This window comes from Poecilia latipinna, unplaced genomic scaffold (assembly GCF_001443285.1).
Source record: "Poecilia latipinna isolate Pla-1442-1.1 unplaced genomic scaffold, P_latipinna-1.0 Scaffold624, whole genome shotgun sequence".
NCBI classification, from domain to species: domain Eukaryota; kingdom Metazoa; phylum Chordata; class Actinopteri; order Cyprinodontiformes; family Poeciliidae; genus Poecilia; species Poecilia latipinna.
In genome coordinates this window covers 72,808-88,633 of record NW_015113240.1, presented here as the reverse complement: position 1 = coordinate 88,633, position 15,826 = coordinate 72,808, and the positions used below count along the sequence as shown (strand labels likewise).

Sequence of the window (15,826 nt, the reverse complement as noted above, 5' to 3'; positions counted from 1 at the left end):
GAAAGCAATAAATATATTCCTTTTTGACACTGAATGTTCATTTATTCAATAATTTAGCAGCAAAATAGATTTTTGAAAGGAAAATGTTGCTCTCTTTTTGTCAGTATATGGTTTTTGATTAAAATGTGAATATTTAGAAGGCCCTGTGCCGAAAACAAACAAACAAACAAACAAACAAACAAACAAAAATGTGCTCCTTAAAAAGGAACTCACTCTGGGTGGAAGTAAAGGTAACACTGGTCGCAGACTCTGACTTCCTCTCCTGGACACCCGTCGAGCAGCATCTTCCTCTCCGAACACGCGCTGCACACCAGGCGGCCACATCTGCGGCAGTGATGCCGTCTGTTGAACTGAAGACCAACAGGGACGGAGACGGCGGAAATGTTCAAGTCAGTTCCTCTGGTTGCCAAAAAAAGCAACTAAAGGATGTCAAACTCATTTTCATTTTGAGCCACATCAAGATCATAAATGTTCTCATTGGGCCGGTTGTGCCCGAATGTATTAATAAAAACCATTAAACTGTTATTATTGTAGTACTGGAGCAACAACATAAAATACCACACAAAAAAAAAACTAGTAAAACAGATAAATGGAATATTGTGCAAACTGTCTTATTAGAAACTCAAACAGTTTTTCTATTTGTGGTTCACTTGCTATAAATTCACTGCATGAAAAAACTTCATTCGATCCCATTGACAACTTCCAGTTTCACAATCAAACCTTCGGCTGGTCTTCCTGCTGCCACTCACCATGGTGAACCTCTCCCGCCGGCAGACCATGCACAGGTCGTGCTCGGTGTCGGGGACCCAGTCCTTCCGGGCCGGCGGCTGATCTGGGGGCCGGAACTTGGCAGGCAAGCGCCGGCGTCGCTCCGACGAGCCTCGATCCTTCTCCCTGTCCGAGCTGTTTGCAGACGAGGTGTGTGTCGGGGTGCTGCCTGCGTCGAACGCAGGGGAAGTAAACGTGAAGAAAAGTAAAGTAAAAAGAAACCAGATTATGAAGGTAGAGCGTTCGTCTCACTTGAGGAAGAAGCCGGAGAGTCGATTCTGCTGAACGACTGGGTGCTGATCTCGTGTGCGGGACACTGCAGCAGCGAGTCCTGAAGGCTGATGACGGAGTCTGGAAAACAAGGCGACACATATTTTGTTGCAATAAGATCCACAGGGTTTTCTGAAGTATAACATACCCTGATCTAAATGAGTTTTTCTCAGCAATTACAAACCATTTAAATAATCTTGGTATCCAAATAAACTTACATTAGAAGTGTAAGTAGCACAGCAGCTGCTATGGCTTCAGAGAAAATGAGGTTGAAACATAAAATTAGGTTTGTTTTTGTTCCTCAACAGGATTCTTTTTACATTATATAGCATTAAAAACCTTTCAGAAATATCAGAAATTACAATAGAAACTTTTGGAAACCGCAGATCCACATTTACATGCACAAAAATGATGCAGATGAGGTAAACTAAAGCAAATTTACAGAGGATTTAGTAAAAGAAAAAGAAAAAACATACCGTTTTGTCTTTGGCGCAGCTTGACACCACCTACAAAACCGTGAATTTCTTTACCTACTAAACTTTAATAAACTTATTTTTACATATCTGAAATTGATTTTTTGTTTTATTTTTTTTAATACCCACATTTATTTGTTTATCCATTATGTTATAATAAAACAATTAAAAAAAATTAAAACCACCGAAATATATACTCTGACTTTTTTGGCACTACCAGAACCCCATACAATGTAATTCTGATGAAGGTTCCTGGTCATGGACTCTGATTTTTTGAGACGCCATTGTGCTTCAAAAACAAATGATATTATCCTGCCAAAATAAATACCCCATCCTGAATCAGGTACGAAAAAAGGAATTTAAAATTAACTAAGCACTGGTTTAGGAGATTTAGGTCACAGTTAGAACCCGGACCTGCAGCACCAACCTGAACGCGACCTCTCTTTGGGGGCGCATGAGAAGTCCAGGGCCTTGGAGGCGTAGTCCACCAGGAGCTTATCGATGTCCTCTGCGCTGAAGCCGGCCTCGTGGCCAACCAGCAGTCTGTGCAGCGTTTGCACCGCCACCTCCACCCACTCCACCTTCAGGTTCATCAGCAGCTGCTCAAGCATAAGCATGGGTTCTGAAAGCAGAGGGAAATAGTCCTGCCTGGAGGCCGGTGGGAGGGTCAGCAGCACCTGGAAGTGGAAACATATTTATGGACGCTAATCTTGATGGGAAAGCCAACAAGAACAGGGCATCTGCAGATTTCAGTAAATCAAATTTACGACTTGTATGAAATCAAAAAAAAAAAAAAAAAAAAACAAGAAAAAAAAAACAATAGATTTAGTGAATGTTTGGGAGATAATGCCTGTATTACAAGGATAGTAAAAACTAAAATTTCTGCTTGTGGCCCTTGCTTAGAGATCACTTACTTTGGCCCTTGCTTAGAGATCACTTACTTTTAAGCTAGGCTCAAGGTGTTTAGCTTAAAAGTTTTAGTGTTTCTTGGAGGCGGGTTTGCACAGAATTCGACCAGCATCATATGGGTCGTCAACAGAAGTGAGCAAGTGACAAAAAATAATGTCATCCAGCCAAATGGCCATAAATTTACCCTTATTCATGTAGACGCAAAAAAGCTAGCTAGCTAGTAAGATTCACCGCAGAGTTGGGTAAGTAACTAGTTACATTTACTTGAGTAACATTTTGGAATAGTTGTACTTTTAGGACTATTTTTACTACGCTTTACATCTTACTTTTACTTGAGTAAAATTTCTGGATACTCTACCCACTGTGGGTAACTTTACTGAATGAAGGACAAGCTTGTTCTAACCAAAAGTCCAGACACAGACACTTTTTTCTTCAAGTTTCATATTGAAAGAATTTTTTAAATTATTTTTTTGCACAATTTTGTTATTTTGTATTTATTTTATTTATATTACTCATTTTGATTTTTAAAATACTAGTATTTCTTTCTATTTTGGTGTTTTTGTCATTTTTAAATTATTAATGTTTTGACCAGTTACACATTGATTGAGCACCATTTGTTACCAAATACTTTTTTACTCTTACTTTAGTAATTTCTTGAACGGCTACTTTTTACTTTTACTTCAGTAAAACTATGCTGAAGTAGTGCTAATCTTAGACGAGTACAGTTTTTGGCTACTCTCTAATTAGCAGCTAGTTAGCGTCTCAAATCACAGAGCACAATAAAGATGTCTCCGCAACACTCAAAACTTTTACCTGACAGAAAAGTGATGTGAGAAAAAGAACTAAGCAATTAAATAGTGATACCTTGACACAATGTAAGACTTGTGATTAACGTATTTCAGGCCAACTTACGTTTATTTAAAAACAAAAAACATGACGGGAACAGATTTATGGGAGAATACATGGAAAAGATTATAGTCTCCTTGCAAATGACAAAACTTTAGGAACAGACAAGTTTCAAAATATGTTTTTATAGGCAATAAGTTCTTTATTTATTGAAGACGAGGAGTGTCTGGGAGGGGATTTTTACTGACAAACAAAGGAAAATTACACAACAGGATACAAGGAGAAGTCCAGAACGTTCCCAGCACAGGCACAAGCTGTACTTCCTGTGTTTTCAGAAAACAGACATGCAGGCCTGGCATCCTGGTAACAACGTGAAAGAACTGCAGCAGGAACAGAACAAACGTAACTGAAGCATTTTTTTTTAATTAATTCATAATTTTTTTTTTTTGCAATTTACACTTTGCTTTTTGAAGTTGATCAGAGTTTTCTAAGAACATTTTCCTTATTTGTGACTTTCTGTTTCTTTGGGGAATAAATATGATGTGACACAGACGCGGATTTCATCTTTCAACACACAAACACACACAAAGACACACCAACACACACTTATCGTCCTGATAAAACAATAAAATTCCACGGCAACGCTTGGACATCATTTATATACCAATTTGTTGTTTTTACAAGAAACAACAACTCTGAGTTTCCCAAACTCTACAAGTGTGTCACCAAGGACACAATTAAAAATAATTTTTGAATTTATCAACTGGATGCTAGATTTTATTACATTTTGAGTTTTAAATTTTAATTTTAACATGTTTTGAACAGCCTTTCCAGGGTCTTAGATAAAACAATCTGAATTAACCTTCAAATTGTCTTCATAGTTGGACATTTATGAAGCCACCAGCTACCATCATTTAACACCTAGAGTTAGCGAAGGCCCCAGACCCGACTAACCTTTGATCCCAGATGAAGAGCGTGGATGTGGCGCCGACGGGCCGGAGACACCTGCCTCTGGAAGTGGACGGTGAGGTAGTCAGCCAGGAAGTGACACGCTGCCAATCCAGGGCGTTGATCCAGAGCGTGCTCGCAAACGTCAAGGGCGACCGCAACATCCGAGATGCTTTCAAGTAGCTGCAGTCACAAATGGGGAAACATTTCAAGAGGAGAAAAGACAACTAAAGGGACAGTTCTGGTCATGAATGTTGAAGGTTTTAATTATTTTTCAAGGATGGAGGGATTAAATGTCTTTAAATCGGAAAAACAAGAATCTCCTGGAAAAAGACGGTTTCTCCCTTCTGAACAAAGTAGAGCAGATTCTCTAAGGATGATTTCTCCAATAAAGTTTCTGACCAATTATGTTTGTCGTCTAAAGCTCTTTTTTTGCTGCTAACATTCAATAAGGTGATTAATCCAGACCTCAAAAGCCTCATCTGTCTGTTCCTCCTCCAGCAGATGAAGCAAATGCTCCGTCTGCAGCTGCAGCTTCAGCTGGTCAGAGACAGGATAAAGCTCTGTCCACTGCTTGCAAAGAGAAAATTCCTGCAATAAAGAGACAAAAACAGACTAATATCAATCTTTTTGAAAACTTTTCACACATGTATTTTCATTCTCTAGGCTATCATTTTCATCTAAACTCTTACAGACAGTGCACTGATGTGCCAACTACACTGATGCGGGTCGAATGAACTCACTTTTGCCTCCATGATCACAGACAGCATCGACTCCGGCTTTGCTTTGGATTCCGTCCTCAGCTCCTGCCAGGTTTTCCAGGGCAACGATGGATGCAAATTCATCATCTGTGGCGGGATGAGATGGAGTAAATGGCTTTGAAATCACTTGGAAAATAAATGCCGTTAATTGCAACACGTGCAGACTGCAAAACACTCCGTATGTAAAGCAAATGGTGACCGGAAAGGCTGAACAGGGAGCAGGATCACGAGGAGAAGAGGAAAAAAACAAAACAAAAACGGGCTGTAGAGTCGGATGTTTGAGGTTTAGCGTTACCCAGCGGTAGATGCTCAGCTCCTTCTTCTTGAGCTCCAGGTCGGCGATGAGCGAGTTTTGTGTGTCGGGGTCATTAAGGCAGAAGTCGATCAGGTCCAGACAGGCGGACAGAGGCCAGCGCTCCAGGGCCTGGAGGGCAACGCGAGCTCGCAGGTTGGCATCCTGAACCCGGAACAGATGATCAACGCCTTCGGCTCCCCCTGCATGATGAAGGAAAATCAGCTCGCTGTCATCTGGAGTGTCTGGTTTTTATGTTAGTTAACTTAAATCAACTTATTCAATAAAAGAAAACTTCTATGTTTAGATCCTTTAAAAACGAATCGACACATCAGCCCTGCACTGTGTCTAAACCGAGCAGAAAGTATTATTATTCTTTGCTGCAAATGACCGAATGTTCACTTATGTCGAATTCCAGGCACTCTTAAAAAGAGGAATTGAAATATTTGTTTATTTGCATCTTCTACTGTATTTCTAAAACTGCATTAAAAAATCTTAAGCGGTTAAATTAATAATCTGCAGAATTTGTTTTTCTATTTGATGAGTCAATTAATCAACAGGATAATTGATTATTAAAATAGTTTGGATGTTTTTAGGGCTACGATTAATAAATTCCACCAAATCAGAACTTGTATGTTGGAGTTTAAAAAAAATTTAATAGGACAAAAAAGGAGTATATTTCCACCAAAATTTTGTGAGATTTGTCTCAGAAATTGTCTAGAAAAAAAACTTTGAGAAGTCAAAATTTGTGAGAAAAAAACTCAGATATTTTGAGATTAACTACAAAATTTCCCCAAAAGTTGAAAATTATCAACTTTTCAAACTTTTGAGATCAATCCATCCATCCATCCATTTTAAATACACCCTTGTCCCTTAGTGGGGCCAGGAGGGGTGCTGGTGCTTGTCTCCAGCTAATGTTCCAGGCAAGAGGCGGGGTTCACCCTGGACAGGTCGCCAGTCTGTCGCAGAACTTTTGAGATTAATCTAGAAAAGATTTTTTTTTTAGTTTTTCCTACCAAATCTTCTACTTTTGGAGCTTGGAAATTTCTGAGATTAATCTCAAATTTTCTACTATTTTTTTTACCCTGTTGTAAAGAAAAACCTGACTGGTGCATGTCTAACAAAAAAAAACAAAAAAAAAAAAAAAGCTAATTTAAAATAGATTGAAAAAAAAAGCAAAAAAAACAAAATGTCCCACAAAAAACCTGTCATTGTACCATGTTTTTTACACAAAGTAAAAAAAGAAAACTTCCCACCTTCTAAAGCGGCACAGACCAGCAGGCGGTCCTTTAGCTCCCCCTGCTGGCTGCCTCCCTGCCCGTACAGCTCCAGCAGGGCGAGGGCTCGGCCCAGGTCTTTGGTCACCACGGCGTTTTTAAAAGCCTCGGCAGCCAGAGTCTGGGTCAGCTCTTCTTGAGGCCCACACAGCAGCAGACCGATGAGTGGCTTCCCACAGATGGCGCCGCCCAGGTCGGCGGAGCCCTCCTCGCCCTCGCCCAATGGGGTCCCAAGCACCGGCTCCGCCATGGTGTGAAGGTACGCCTTCAGAATGGGGAACCCCCTGAGGAGGCCGTCGGCCTCTCTGGATATCTGCTCGGCGTCGAGGAAAACCTCCTTTCGTCCGCTGCGGAAGTATCCGGATAACCCAGATGATTTGGGGCGGGGGGCTTCTCCCTTACACGCCGTCAAACACGCCAGCGTGGCCAGCAGGGGGCAGCAGGACTTCAGGAAAGACAGGGCTGAGGCCGTCAGGAGGAAGGTGCTTGAGGTGGAAGAAGACGAGGCAGAAGAAGACGGCGGAGACGTGGAGAGGTTGGTGGGCGAGGAGGACGGCTCGTCTGCGGAGACCTCAGACTCGGAGCTGCAGTCTGGCGGCGGCGGCTCGACCATCGCCAGCATGGCTTTGTGACCCTGAGAGTGCGTCTCAAGCAGCAGAGATAAGCTGTCGACGCTGAAGGCTCCGCCGGCTCTCCTGCCGTCGCCGGAGGATGTTTCATCAGCTGGACGCGAGCGCCACACAGGCAGGACGTCGCAGCATCTCTGAACAATGACCTGCTGGATGCTCAGCTGCAGGCCCTCCTGCTTCAACACCGACAGAACTCTGGGATTTAAGAAAAAACACAAAAAACAGGTCAGGAAAAACAATACACAAGCTTTAAATTTTAATTTACAGTCACTTACAAAGGTTTTTGTACAATCATAACCATCAGTGCATATTTATTGTCACAATTAAACACTATTTTGTGTTGATCTGTTACATAAAACACCTTAAAGTGGCAGTAGTATATGTTTTATTATTATGTTTCCAACTTTGTTACTTTCAGTCGTTATAAAAATGCTATATAGTTTGACTTATAATAAATTTGACTTTGTAATTCAGCACCTTGAAATTGGGATTCTGTCTCTTTAAGAAACTCCTGCTCTTTCTGAAACTCATCACAACATGGCTCCTCTTTAAACCCTTTAGCAACTTTTTTTTTCTTTTACGAGAGTTTCACTGAGCTTTAACAATGAGCTCAGCAGATGCTCAGTTCCACCAGGTGTTTGCTAATTGCTGATGGCTAGTCTGAAGGAGCTGAGTGGGGAAATCTGTGAGGAGGAAGCTTGGAAGTTGCAGATCCGAGGAGCTACAGTTCATCCTCACAACGTAGCCTGGGCGGAGCTAGGTCCACCCAGGCGTTTTGGATGGCTGAATGGTTGCCATGGGAGATTAAAGGATTTCTCAAACATGCATGAAAGATTCAAAGCAACACTCCAGGTATGTTTTACACACAAAGTCGATTTTACTTCATAAACTACTTAAGATTCTGTGTCTCTGCAAAGCACCCTGTTTTTAATCGCCCTAAATGCACCATTTCCAGACCAAAAAGTTACAAAAGTGTTCAAAAGTGTGTGCATTAAAACACAGTGATCGGGGATTTCTGTGTGTACCTGTCAGGAGAGACCTGTCTGTCGAAGAGCAGGTGGGAGACGAGCTGAAACGGGGTTTGAAGCAAAACCAGGAGTGGATTTCCAAGCTTCACTTGACTGCTTTGGTCTAAGGAAGAAAAATAAGTGGGACTAAAAAGAAAAAGAAAAAAAAAAAAAAACAGTAGTTGCTCTGGCTGGCAGAAGGAAGTGAAATAACCTTACCTTCTGAAGAGAGGCTCCTCACCAACACAGAGGCTAGTGTGTTGACGTAGTCGAGGAAGCTGCGCACGTAATCCGGCCTGACCAGGCCTCCATCCGGCTCGAAGGGACAGAGCTGGTCCAGGCAGCGGATGAGCTGCTTCATGCTGGAGCGGACGGGGTGAGCGTCCAGCTCCGCCGGCTTCAGGCTGGCCTGATCCACCAGCAGGGTCAAAACACCGCTGCCCGCACCGCCCTCTGGCTCCCAAGACACAACCAGCAGAGACACGGCAGGTCAATGAAAATCAAATCTGACTTTACATACAAAAAAAAACTAGAAAACAATTGGAAAAGCAGCTGACAAACAGGCTCTTTATATGTTAAAGGCCTCGGCTGACAACAACAACAGACCTGCTCCCTCTGCAGCAGCACTCAGAACCTGCAGCGGGTTCTCCAGACGTTGGGTCAGGCCGAGCCGGGCCGCGATGCTCTCTTCACTCAGAGTCGGGTGGCAACAGAGCAGCACTTCCTGGATGCAGCATCCAAACGGGCTGGAAAACGCCTGGTCTTCCCCGGCGCCATCTGTAAACAGAAACAGACAAACGCGATTAAAACAACAACAAAAAAAAGAAAGAAATTCTGTATAGTCTGTACATTTTTATTCATGATGCTTTCACGTAGACGTCTATTTTGCCATGATTGTCACATGTTAAAAGGGAAGTATTGTGTTTTCCAGGCACACGGTGAAGTTTTATAGCACAATAAAGTTATCTTCAATTGTTAAAAAATGCTGTATGTATCAAATATGACTTAAAGGAAATTTTACTTCCTAATTTTACCGGAACGTCTTAAAGATCACAAGAAAAAAAATCATTGTAATGAAAAAAGGCTTTCAGAGTTATCGAGATGTAACGCGAGCAGCTCAGTTTGTGGGATTCTTTCTTTGAAATCGTAATAATTACCTTATTCTCCTGACATTAAGACGTTAATCTGTTAAAATGAACCATTTATTCTTGTATTATTTCGACTTTGTTGTACAACTTACTACAATATTACTACACCTCTATTCTTATGACATCATGACTTTATTCTCAGATTTAAGAAATTGCTAAACTGTATCCTGGCCCTAATATTCTGTCGTAAAGTTAAATTCAACGTCCAAATAAATGGACGACGTAAAAGACATTTGTCAAACAAAAATCTGACATCACTATGGAAACCAGAGGAGTGTATTGGTGGGAAGAAAAAAAACAACAAAAAAAACAAAACATGTTTTCCAAAAATTAAATCTTCAAAAAACAACAATTTATTCCACATGAAGAGTTAAAACTAATATTAACATTTTACTATTTTCATTCACCTGTTTTGCCTGAAGGCTTGTGAGTGGCCGAAGGATTCAGGATCTTGCTGATCTGCTGTAAAACCATGGGAAACCCACAGATCCCCTCCGAATGAGGCACTTTACGGTCAATTCTCACCCCTGAGGAAGAATATGAAGCACATCCAAACTCACTCAAACAATCGCCGTGGCTACATTCATCCGACGCTGTGAAATTCAGACGTCGTACCGCGAGCTTCAAGGCTGCCGGCGAGCCGGCGCTCCGCCGTGTCCAGCAGCTGTCGACAAGTCTTCCAGAGCTGGCAGTGGCAGCAGGCCAGGTCGAACGCCGCCATGGCGGCCGGGCTCAGCTCCTGGAGCAGCACGTGCAAGAGGCCCGAGGCATCCGAGGAGCAGCGGCTCAGCCAGTAACCTTCCTCCAGGGAGGGCAGCGGGTGAGCAGGCGTGCTGAGGAGACGGTCAGCGATGTCTGAGATGGAGTAAAACGCAACTCCTGCAGCAGGAAACGGCAGGAAGTCACTAAAATACAGTGACTAGATACGTATTAAACATGCTGGGGAAAAAAAACAATCCAATAGATGACAGACCTGCTGCAGCGGCGCTACCAATGGCCTGCAGCGTCGACCGACCGCTGCTGCCCAGCCGACTCCTCCCGGCGGCGGGAACGACGGCCGCCGCTCCCAGACCCTCAGAGGAAGACGAGGAGGAAGACATGGACTGACTTTCCATCTTCTGCTCCACCTGTCCCAACTCCGCCAGGACTTCTTTGTAGCGCTCCATGAAGGCCAGCTCTCCGCAACAGGGCGCCCCCGCCACGTTGAACACCCGCAACACCTGGAGAGGGCGTCGGAGAGGCGTTTAACTTACAAAAACGTGCATGTTACTGTGGCGACGGCGGCACGCTTTCTGGCGATATCGATTGATAGAGACCTGATGCGCCTGCATGAAGTTTCCCCGGCGGATGCAGGAGATGAGCAGAGATTCCGGAGGAGACAACATGGTGGGCACCAACCAGCTGTGAGGACCGCCGCACGGGCAGAGGTCCAGCTCCACGCAGCCCGCCGCCGGCCCGCCGCCGCCGTCTGGCATCGGAGAGACGAAGAAACGGAACGTTTCAAACAATTAGCTTCCTAAAAGGTCAAGACTGGAGGATTTTCCTTATAAACTATATAACAATTAATCGGATTAATCCATTACTGAAGAAATCGTCAACTAATTTAGTAATCGACTAATCGTTAACTGCCGCATAAAGACTCAAAATTATGGTCTTTGCTGAAAAAATAAAACGCTCTAAGAGAAATAATTAGGCCGAAACTGTAAAACGAAAATACAGATTTTGAATTCAAGATGAAAAAAAAAAAAGTTTTTTCTTTGTTTTATAAATATGTTTAACCCAGAATGAGCCTTATATACTGTACTGATGCTGAGTGAAGCAGTATTTATGCTATGTTGTCGCATTTTAGGCAATAAAATGTTTATTTTCTTATTTAGGAAAAGGAATTGAATTGTTTATTTGCATTTTTTTAACATATTTTTAATAAAATGACAAGTCCTCAGATTTTTTTAATCCTCATTTTTCTTTATCCGATTAATCATCAGAATTATAGGTACATTAATCAATTACTAAAGTAATTATTAGTAGCAGCCTTACTCTTAATCATAAGACATTTCTAACAAAACACAGATGTTCCAGTGAGTAGAGTTAGGAAATGTTTTCCATCTCTGTTCACCCCAAGTCAATCCTCTGCAGAACCAACATTCAGCTGAAACCAACTTGGCTTCTCAGATTTACCCGACGCGCTGGTGCTAACTTCTCCGTTGTGTTTCTCTACGGAGGTTTGTCTCTCGGCAGCATGTCTCGATGTTTTCCTCCTCTTCCTCAAACTCGACCTTTTGCTGCATCCCAGAGGAGCGACAGTAGGACTGTACGTTGACATCTGCAGGGGACTCTCTGAACCTGCAAGAATATTATCCGTTAATGCTTTCACAGTCAGCTAAAAGCAGCTCAACAGTGAACTCCCAGGTTACCAATATTAAAATATTCTTGAGATGAGAAGTCAATCTCAAGACACCTATAGGTAGTTCATAAAGTCAAGAGCGGTCGTACTTGAATGTTTTTTTGAGAAAGGATTAGGGTTAAGTTAATTCCCCGATGTTTTCTCGAGATAACGGGATAATTTCCTCCGTAATGGAGAAAACGAGTTAATTTCCCGTTTTCTCGACATAGGTTAATTTTGCAGTGGTTTTCTTGAATTAATTTTCTGATGCTTTTCTCAAGCGAATGAGTTAATCTCCTATTTTTCTTGAGGAAACAAGTTAATTTCTCCATGGATTTCTCAAGATAATGAGTTAATCTCCACCAAATGGGAAATTAACTTATCTCCGGAAAATATTCAGGAAATCAACTCGAATCTTGAGAAAACCATAGGTATGTGGGAGTATCTCTGTAGAGTTTATTTTCTGTTGTTATTATTTATTAAAGCTCACCGTCTGCAGTGCTCTGGTTGCTGGTGACGATCTGCAGCCTCCACTGGGCCTCCGCGGTGTGCTTAGACAACCTCAGCAGACGGGCTCCGAATGTCTCGGCCGTCACAGAGCAGCCGAGACTCGCCACCGCCTCGGCGTCGCGAGGCAGCGCTCTTCCCTCCTCCTCTCCCTCCTGTTGGCCCACCACACACATGTCCTCCAACCCTTCTTTCAGTAGCTTTAAAAACCCCTCCATCGCAGTGAAGTCCACCAGAAACCCCCTGCAGCCGTGAAGGAAGTGGCCCAGGTCCAGGTAGCCGCCATGGGAACGTGGCTTCTGGTTTCCAGTCTCATCCGAACTGGACTTCCCCGCTTCCGCATTTTGATCCGTTGGCGTCTCCTGTCCTGTGTTTGGCTTGGAGTCTGAGTCTTTTTGTGTGTGTTGGACAAAGTCAGAGGTGGACAGAAAGAGAAGCGAGAAGATATTCTCCAGGAGCTCCAGGCGGAACATGGCGGGTACGGTCTCCAGGTAGAGCTGACACTCGGATAAATAGTGCTGAAACATATAACTGCAACCTGGGGAAGAGAAACGGACATCATCGAGTAAAATCAGACACTGTTCTAATCGAACTGAAGCCGCTCAATTTCTCAAAAGAGAAATAAAAAAAGCCACAAATGGAAACTGTCACGGATAACCCGCATCTTTATTTGTAGGGTGTTTACACCCCTGACAGTCCGGTAAACTCGGTTTGATTAGGAACCAAAGTTGCAACCTTTACTATGTTGCAGTGTGTGGTGAGGTTCACTTTCACACTGCACCAAACTCTTTGAGAAACCTGTTCCCCCCTTCGCCTGTGGGGGCGCTGCACCAAGAACCACTGAAGGAAATGACAAAAATTCTTGAAGAAGACACGAGTGTAACTTTGAGTCCTTTCTTGCAAAACGTAAACAAAAATGGACTATCGTGAGATTTTTAGCGGATTTCTCTTTTGTCTTTGGTAAAAGACGATCAGCCATCTCTCCCGCTGGAATTATTCTCTTGCGTTTGCTAAGGTTTTGTTTATTTTGTTCAAATGCATGTGGATGCCAAGTGGATCCGAAACTGCTCCAAAAGCAGGAAGTGGACTATGTCGCAGGGCATTCTGGGTAAATACTAGCAAAACAAACACACAGATCTATCTAGCGGGAAAAATGGTTCATGGTCTCTTACCAACGACAAAAGTGAAATCCTGTAACCGCCAAAATGTGACGCCAATCCATTTTTCCTTACATTTTGCAAAAGAAAAAAAGCTGTGTTCATGTCTTCTTCTGAGGTTTTCGTGTCGTTTCCTTCAGTGGTTCTTGGCACAGCGCCACCACAGGCAAAGGGGAGAACAGGTTTTTCAAACAGTTTGGGCCGTTTGTCACGGTGCAGCGTGAAAGTGAAACGCAGCAGCTGAGAATGTTACAAACGCTCCCAAATTTGGTCCCCAGCCCAACCGGTGTGAAAACACCCACAGTCTCCTACCTTCTGAGGAAGCTGAAGTCTTGTTTGTATCCGTCTCAGCTTCTGAGGACTGGTGACACTGCGTGGACTCGCACTCGGTACAATTCGAGTATTTATGAAAGTTGACACACAGAGCGTAGATTGCATACTTCATGGCGCAGAAGCCCTGGAACAGGACAATGTTCCTCTGCATGCCGGCATTTTGACTGACCGCGTTTTCTGCAAGAAATCAGACCAGGAACCAAAGCGACAAGTTAATATGTGACGCCGTCAACGTGGATATTTGCTTGGGGAGGAAAATGTACAACACAAACCTGTTTGAAGTGAATTTGGCAGTTGTTGTAGTAGAGCTAATATCCTGCGTTCTTCGTACTGAGGCAAAGGAGTCAAAGAGTGCAGAATGTAAAGAGCTGAGTGATTGTCCAGATTCTGCAGCTGTGTCTGCAGGGCCTCCATGGATATACCTCTGCACGCACACACACACATCAAGCATATTACCAATAAATTTTTTATTTAAAATGTATAAGAACATTTAAAGAATAATAATAATAAAAAAGAGAAACAAGGCGCCTACGGATTGTTGTTTTTGCACCACTCAAGAATTCCCAGTTGGGAGGACAGAAGGTCACAGAAGTCCTGAAGAACCAAGTCATTGGCTGAACTCTGGGGAAAAAAAATTATTTAAAACATAAACAATGCATTCGCAAAGTATTAAAGATAAAGTGGAAAAAATATGATGGATTTGTTTTGGAAAGCAGGCATGGGCTGAGAATCAAGGAGTATTACAGTTTATTAAAATTTTCAGTAACACTTTATTTGAAAAGGTGACATAAAACTGTCATAAATTTGATAAACCACCAGTTATGAAGATGAAGGAGTCTTCATGAATGGATGTGATTGTTATCATGAAGAGTCATTCAGTAAAAAAAAAAATGACACTTTTAATGCAAAGTTCATGGACTTTGCAATAAAAGTGTCATTATTTACCAAATAATGCAAAGTTGACACTTTCAATTGACTTTTAATGCAACTTTTAGTGTGTCATGCTATTAATTGCTTTATTGCTTAGCATCATTACAACTGTAACGGTCAACATGTTAGATTATTGTGACAGCAAGTAGCATTTATTGTAATGCTACTTGAAATTCTAAAAACATGCTTGGTTCAAACTAAAAGAAAAGCAGTGACGCTTCTAAAAGGTGGAATGGAGTAAAGTGGATGCATGAGCAGGTGTGTTGCTTTGGTTTTCACCTGCTCCTTGTGAAGGATGTTCACAAGCGTTTGAGCAGCGTCCAGGCTGCGGCACTGACCCCATCCCAGCAGCAGCAGCAGACGAGACAGAGGCCGAAACTCCAGCTGCAGTAAATCCTTCAGCCTGCCGTATTCCTCGTGTTTCATCAGGTCGAGCCCCGTGACCTTTGGGACAGAGACGGTCTTACGTGACTTGGCTGAATTCCATCACGTTCACTTTTTACGCAATCTTTTCTTAAATGAAAAATGAATCCCTTTCTCGATTTATCAGACTGGCACCTTACCAAAACCTGCTCGAGGAAATGCTTGCCACTGCTAAGGCACTCGAAGAAGATGGTCCTCCAAGCAGAAGGACGATCGTTTTGGCAACACAAGCTGAGGGCGAGCTTCTCGGCTTCAGGTAGGTCCACTATAAAGGGGGACAGACAAAAAAAAAAAAAAAAGGAAATTTGAATTTTAGTATTTTCATTTGCTGTGATAACAGCGCTTCAGCTTAATAAAAGCCAACGTCTTTATTTTTTTTAGTTTCATCAAAGTTACACTGCAAAGGTCAGCTTTTGGCGTTTCCTCATTGGACACTTCTCCTTGGAGCGGCACTAAATGACATATCGTTGCAGCTTTTAAAGATGAGAAGCCGCTCTTCCTCTTTTCTTCTGCCGTCATCGCAAAATAAAACCCAATGTTAACGTTAACGGTGGACAATGTAAGTTTTACATTTTATCACAATATTCTGAGGCACTGTGGGAGTAAAAGTGACGGTGAAAAAATATTTGTGAGGTCATACAAACACACGGCCTGCTCCGATGCTGAATGTAGTCTTGATTTTAAAAAGTCAGTCAAGCAATCAGACCATCGTACTGACTGCAGAGCAAATCTGCCCTCGCAAATGTAGGCAACCACCTTCTCTGT

At 42.7% G+C, this 15,826-nt stretch overlaps 1 protein-coding gene across 1 annotated transcript in view; it reads right to left on the bottom strand.

Moving 5' to 3' along the window:
- zfyve26 (zinc finger, FYVE domain containing 26) overlaps positions 1-15,826 on the bottom strand; it is a 33,394-nt gene that overhangs the window by 8,898 nt on the left and 8,670 nt on the right. The window contains exons 7-29 of the mRNA XM_015043293.1: positions 15,202-15,326; positions 14,918-15,082; positions 14,241-14,329; positions 13,981-14,132; positions 13,688-13,885; positions 12,202-12,756; positions 11,507-11,671; positions 10,645-10,796; positions 10,302-10,548; positions 9,944-10,207; positions 9,736-9,855; positions 8,787-8,957; positions 8,400-8,633; positions 8,199-8,304; positions 6,524-7,368; positions 5,271-5,470; positions 4,958-5,062; positions 4,683-4,805; positions 4,221-4,397; positions 1,939-2,188; positions 1,021-1,119; positions 750-937; positions 214-350 (exon numbers count right to left, since the gene is read on the bottom strand). Coding sequence (XP_014898779.1) covers positions 214-350; positions 750-937; positions 1,021-1,119; positions 1,939-2,188; positions 4,221-4,397; positions 4,683-4,805; positions 4,958-5,062; positions 5,271-5,470; positions 6,524-7,368; positions 8,199-8,304; positions 8,400-8,633; positions 8,787-8,957; positions 9,736-9,855; positions 9,944-10,207; positions 10,302-10,548; positions 10,645-10,796; positions 11,507-11,671; positions 12,202-12,756; positions 13,688-13,885; positions 13,981-14,132; positions 14,241-14,329; positions 14,918-15,082; positions 15,202-15,326 — 4,867 coding nt within the window. The remainder of the gene's footprint in view (positions 1-213; positions 351-749; positions 938-1,020; positions 1,120-1,938; positions 2,189-4,220; positions 4,398-4,682; positions 4,806-4,957; positions 5,063-5,270; positions 5,471-6,523; positions 7,369-8,198; positions 8,305-8,399; positions 8,634-8,786; positions 8,958-9,735; positions 9,856-9,943; positions 10,208-10,301; positions 10,549-10,644; positions 10,797-11,506; positions 11,672-12,201; positions 12,757-13,687; positions 13,886-13,980; positions 14,133-14,240; positions 14,330-14,917; positions 15,083-15,201; positions 15,327-15,826) is intronic.